The sequence below is a fragment of the Rhinichthys klamathensis genome, unplaced genomic scaffold (assembly GCF_029890125.1).
Source record: "Rhinichthys klamathensis goyatoka isolate OS25496 unplaced genomic scaffold, OSU_Roscu_1.1 h1tg000554l_1, whole genome shotgun sequence".
Lineage (NCBI taxonomy): Eukaryota > Metazoa > Chordata > Actinopteri > Cypriniformes > Leuciscidae > Rhinichthys > Rhinichthys klamathensis.
Window position 1 is genome coordinate 2,712,495 of NW_026607023.1, and position 6,582 is coordinate 2,719,076.

The 6,582-nt window shown below is 42.3% G+C and overlaps 1 protein-coding gene across 1 annotated transcript; it reads left to right on the forward strand.

The window, feature by feature from the left end:
- The first annotated feature begins 2,287 nt into the window (after positions 1-2,287).
- On the forward strand, positions 2,288-4,392 carry LOC130073631 (E3 SUMO-protein ligase ZBED1-like). The gene is made up of 2 exons (XM_056239148.1): positions 2,288-3,007; positions 3,694-4,392. The coding sequence occupies exons 1-2, from the start codon at positions 2,288-2,290 to the stop codon at positions 4,390-4,392; spliced, it is 1,419 nt and encodes a 472-aa protein (XP_056095123.1).
- The last annotated feature ends 2,190 nt before the right edge of the window (positions 4,393-6,582 follow it).

Consider the following 6,582-nt stretch of genomic DNA (forward strand, 5'->3'; position numbering starts at 1 on the left):
AGGCTGGGGCATTGCAACAGGCAAGCAGCTTTGGGACCTTGGACAGGGCCTCGACTGCGGTGGCATATCAACTGCCTCAAGTTCTTGGCTGTACTGGTGGCCCTGTGGAGGTTTCGACCATTGATCCAGGACAAGCATGTCTTAGTTCAGATGGACAATATAGCGACAGTTGTATTTATAAATTGCCAGGGTGGTGTTCGCTCACGTCACATGCCACAACTCGAACACCATTTCCTCCTTTAGAGGAAGGTGTACCACAGAAGTGTGCTATTAGGTCAGTGATTTCATTCTTACTGGAGATGTAGTTATCCCCCTCTATTCTCAAGGTGTACATGGCTGCGATTGCAGCATATCAAGACATGGTGGACTGTAAGACAGCTTGACCTGAACATTATGTTCCCCAGAGCCGCGAGGAGGCTGAATCCTCAGAGGCAATACCTTATTCCCTCTCGGAATTTCTCTTTGGTCTTACTGGCCCTGCAGAGAGCCCTATTGAGCTCAGTGCCATTTCTTGGAAGATGGCCCTCCTGACCATGCTCACTTCCATCAAGAGGATTGAGGACATACAGGCACACTCTGCTAGCGATACGTGCCTTGAGTTTGGCCGGCATACTCTCACATGATCCTGACACCCCGGCCATGTGCCCAAAGTTCCCACCAATCCTTTCAGGGATTAAGTTGTGATATTGCAAGCACTTATTCCTGCTGTGTCCAGTGTGCACCCTGTGCATTTATTTGAACTTATTTAGATGCTCGGACTAGCTCTTTGTCTGTTTTGGCAGAAGAAGGATATCTCCAAACTAGACATGTGCCGGTATTCGGTAATGCGATAAATCGCGGTAATGAATATGCACGATATTGTTATCGCGGGCACTTCAAAATACCGTGAATAATAATAGATCCGAATTTAGATGTCTAGAACGCGCATCAGCTTATTTTCCATCAACCGCTTAAAAAACACTGCGTATATGCTGCGCAAAACACGTGAGCGAACGCACTCTGTAAACAATGCCCACGTGTAGAAGCACTGTGTGCATGCGCGCAGTGCGCACTGAGGTCTAATGTAAATAATTCTCACATAGAGAAGAAGCATGGCGGAAGGGGGAATGCTGCCTACGATTTATCCACCTTCTAAAAGGGTAAATTAAGTCAGAGGTTTGGAAATATTTTGGGTTCCAAAAAAATGCAGAGGGATTGCTGATCGAAGACGGTTTCCCTTTGTGTAAGACGTGTGGACGGAAAGTGGCTGCGAAACATGGGAACACGTCTAACATGTTCGCTCATCTTCGCGACAACCATCCAGTGCAATTCAGGGAGATAAAGGTAAGACACTTTATTTCTCATGTTGAATGCCACAAAAAAAAATACTATTTGAAAAGACAGGATGGCAAAATTACGTTAACTTATTTCCATTTGCTGCTTGTAGCTTGCTTCCACGTAGTTTAAGAGTTAGCCTGAACTCCACTAGCAACGCTAAAGTTTGCGTCTTGTATTAACAACAAAAATACAATAATCAGTAAGTTGTGTAATTAATAATGGAGGTTTGGCAGAATAATTAATTTGAAATTAAAGTTAAAAAGGAACGCAACACAAATACATTTTCCACACAGTGCACTAAACTTTTTGTTTATAAATGTTTAGCTAGCTATATTAGCTTACCTACTGGCTTTGTTATTTAGAAAAAATAACTTGAATTACAGTGCTACTGTCGTACTGACAAGTCGTTGGTAAGTAATTTGTCAGTATGACCCTTTAAATATCAAGAGATGTTATATGTGTTATTTGGCTATGTAATTGTGGTGTTGATTACACTATTGTAAAGTGGAAGAAAGCTCATCATCATGTGTTTATAATATTTAATATTAATTTAATTATTTAAAATTATATATTTAATCTAACAAACAAAAAACAAATTTTCAGTTAGCATTACTTTGCCTGTATTCTCTGTCTGAACAGCATCTTTTATTGACATTTTCAGAGGTATGAAGTAATATTTTTCTTCCCTATTTTACAGAGTGGCCATGCATCTAGCAGTGCTGCTGGTTCATCTTCAGCTGAAGCCATCGTCCAGCCAACAGTCAAAGAGGCATTCCAGCGTCAGGCTTCATATGGACCCTCATCTCATCGGGCCAAGGAAATCAACCATGCCATAGCATATTGTATTGCTAAGGACATGATACCAATTTACACAGTAGCAAAACCAGGATTTCAGAAACTGATGAAGACGACAGTTCCACTTTACAAAGTTCCCTCACAGTAGTTTTTCTCGAAGACAGAATTACCCAAAATGTACAACAGTCTAAAAGAGGATGTTGGCAAGCGTATAGCCCAGGGAAAATGGTATGCAGCAACAACTGACCTATGGACCAGCAGTGGAGGAAGTGGACATCCATACATCAGCTTCACCATCCACTACCTCACAGATTGGAAACTTCAATCAAACTGCCTGGAAACGCAGTTCTTTCCAGAAGACCACACTGCTGACAATATCAGGGAATTTTTTGAAAACATGTTGCAGGAGTGGGGCATCAACAAAGAGCGTCTTGTCAGTGTTACAACTGATAATGCTACAAACATGAAAAAGGCATTCGAGAATGACACCACCTTCCCCAGTCAGTGGTTTGGGTGTTTTGGCCACAACTTGAATCTGGCCATTTCTAAAGCTCTGAAAAATCAGAGGGTGGACACAGCTGTCCGAAGCTGTAGACATTTGGTGCAGGGATTTTCAAGAAGTTGGAAGAGAAGAAGAGAGCTCAGAAATAAACAAGAGGCCTTAAACATCCCTCAGAGGTCGCTCATCCATGACGTAGTCACTAGATGGGGATCGACACAGAAAATGCTGCAGAGGTTTATTGAACAACAGCAGGCAGTCTGTGCTGTACTGGCAACTGAGAGAGGGGCATGGCATTTGATGCCAAAGGATGCAGATATTGCAGTCATTGAGCAAGTCTTGCAAATCCTTCAACCACTCAGTGCTTTTACTGATGCTTTGGCTTCAGAGAGCAGAGTAAAGGCCTGTTCACACCGGGACGAATTTCGCGCGCGTTATTCGCCGACGTTTAACGCCTCGTGACTAAACAAAGGGCGCCTATGCGAGTGTGCACACCGACGCGTAAAACGCCACGCGTAAAAGCGTCATTTTTTAAAAAACGCCTCGGGTTCGTTTTTTTGGTTTGACGCGCCACGTCAAAAACTATCCGACCAATGAGATTGCCGCTTTTGCTCACGTGTCTGGAGCTTCTGAAGTTACAGTAAAACACAACTTGGGGGCGCTCAAACACAAAACGGTCTTGCTGAGCACACATACGTAATGGCGAAGAAGATATACAGCGTCTATACTCTGCCGGGAAGAAATAAGACGAGGAAGATGCAAGGCTAGATGAATGTAGAGCTGCTGGTCTTGTTGGTGTCTTTATAAAGAGACACCAACGACAATAAAGAACTATATGACAAACGCGACAAACTTGCTCTCTTCTTCTGAGTGACAAGCGAGTGTCAGAAGCGTAGTTGCGCAGCGCCACTTTGTGGACCGGGGTATTTCTGTTTTACATTAAGCGCCATCTAATGTCAGGGAATGAATTTGCGTGTTCACTCGGCTCATCGTCAGCGAAAATCGCTTGGGTGTGAACACAAAAAACGCGTTGAAAAACGCTGACGAATAACGCGAGCCGATATTCGTCCCGGTGTGTACAGGCCTTAAGTCTGTCAGCCCTGAGGCCGGTGCTAAGTCACATCATCTCAGACATTCTTGAGGTAAAAAATGAAGACAGTGCCCTCACCAAAGACCTGAAGAGGGTAATGAAGTCAGATCTTGAGTCCAGGTACACTGCCGATGCAAAGAAGGTGATGGACTTGACAAGCTTTGTTGATCCCCGGTTTAAGGGAAGCTTTTCTGATGACCTTGATGCCACAGTCAACTGCTGCATTGAGGAAGCCTCAAAACTGGAAGAGATGACAACACTGAGTGAGGGAGCTGCCCAGACAGAGCAAAGCAGCACAACTCCCACCCCCCACCTCCCACCCCCTCCTGAAAAACAGCAACAAAGCTTGGCCACCCTGCTCAACAAAATCACCTCCACAAGGCAGCAGAGAGCAGAGGAGCAGGAGGGTGAAGGCAACATTAAGTCAAAGATTGAAGCTGAGATAAAAGTGTATGTTTCTGTGGCACTAATAAAATCAGAGGCAGATCCATTGCAGTGGTGGAGTTTGCATGCTGAAGAACTACCTCATCTTGCTACCGTGGCTGAGAAGTTTCTCTGCATTCCTGCAACAAGTGTTCCTTCAGAGAGGGTATTTAGTGCCAGTGGACACATCCTCTCACCTCAGCGTTCAAAGCTCAAGCCAGAAAAAGTGAACATGCTCACATTTTTGCACTTCAATCTGGAGGACTAACACATGCCAGTCCAGAAGAGATACCAGGTTGAAAATGTTTATTGTTGATTCTTTATAGTTGTGTTTTTTCTATTTAAAAACAAATAACAAAAGTGGTTATTTTGCAGTTTGCACTTTCTGTTTGATAGTACAATTACTAACTTTATACATTTGTATTGTGTATTGTTTTATTTATATTTATTTGTATTTAAATGTTTGAGGTACTTTTTGTTATTTAAAAAGTTATTAAAGTTACTAAGTGGACAAAACTGAAGTTTGTTTATTTTTTTAACCTGTTTCTCTTGTGCTATTAAAATATCGTGATAATACCGTATACCGTGATAAAAGCTCAATCAATTAATCGCAGCATGAAAATTTGATACCGGCACATGCCTACTCCAAACAAAGGATTGCATTTCTTTGGCATACCAAATGCAGTGCCTCATGGGAGTGCGAGCACACTCCACCTGGAGTGTCGCATCCTCCTGGGCACTAGCAAATGGTGCCTCCCTGGCAGACATCTGTAAAGTGGCAGGCTGGGCTACATTGAATACTTTTGTGAGATTTTAAAATCTCAGAGTAGAGCCGGTTTCATCCCGAGTGTTATTGTGTATGAACTGGTCATTTTCGAGCAACCAGCTAGGTGTATTGCTTGCACATAGTGCCTTTCCCCGTGCCCAGCTAACTCCGACTATCCAGTACTCATCTGTAGCTGAATTCTGCCGAGTAATTTGCTACCAGCCTCATTACTCGCCCTTTTCAGGTGAGCCACATGTTAAGCTCCCTGTGGGCAGGATGTAGTCTCCATAGTGCAATGTCCATGGAAAGAACACTTTCCAAGCGTACACTCCTGGGGTCTCATTTATAAATCTTTGCGTGGGAAGTGGCGTACGCACAAAACGGGGATGGAAACGTGAATACGCCACTTCCCACGCAAAGGTTGTGATCTATTAAAAACAAACTTGACGGGAGAATGTGTGCACCTGTAAGTAAACTCTGAGCCATGCGTACCCACATTTTGGAGACAAGGCAGTTTGGCAACACCGATGGTGAGCTGAGGGACTGACGGCAGATGAAGGAAAACCACTTTAAATCCTCATTATGAGTCCTAATCATAAATACAGTGCATGTTCACAATAAAAGTTTAAATAAATAAAAGATTAATTTAAACTATCTAATATACACATCTAGATTAAATATGCCATTCCGAATAATAGAGTTAAGCACTTAAATTACATGAAATCATTACCGAGAAGTTACAAAAAAAAAATTATTCTATAAGACGTTTTATATTATTGTAAACATACAGTATATATCAAGATCAGTTATTAGACATTATTTTGTTATAAATTCAACCACAAATAGTTTATCTTTTAATATCAAGGATGTTGCAATGTCTATATTAAACACTTCACAACTGAAAGGTAATTCATTTAATTTTCTAACAAACCAAAACATTATTCCTTAAAGGGTCAGTTCACCAAAAAATGAAAACTCTGTCAGTAATTACTCACCCTTCATGTCCTTCCAAACCCGTAAGACCTTTGTTCATCTTCGGAAAACAAATTAAGATATTTTTAATGAAATCCGGTGGCTCAGGAGGGGCTCTGTCACGGTATGGTGTTGGAGGAAGACAAGGCGAGCAGGCAAAAGTTCCAATATAATCTCTTTTACTAAATAATACTTCAGGGTAGATACAGACAGGCAGGTAACACTCACACACACACTAGGTAACATACACAGTACTGGTGACATCAACAAGAACAGACAATGACTGACTGGGCAGAAGGAAACTAAATACAGATACAAACGAACAATAACGAGGTGAGGACAGGTGACACCGATGATGATGAACAGGTGGGTAATGAGGGAGTGAGTTCAGGTGTGGAGACACGAGGGACTCTGGGAAGTGTAGTGAAGACGAAGACAGGATGGTGCAGACGATGACTGTGACAGGCTCCATTGACAGCATTTAAATTAACAATTTGAAGGCCCAAAAAGGTAGAAAATACATTGTTAAAATAATCCATGTGACTACAGTGTTTCAACCTTAATTTTATGAAGCGACGAGAATACTTTTTGTGATCCAAAAAACTAAATATCGTAATTTCTTCTCTTCTGTATCAGTCTCCGACGCGCGTTCATGAGAGCACCACAACGCATGCGTGACCTCGCGTACATCTTCCTCTGCTTGTAGGTCATATGTGGGGC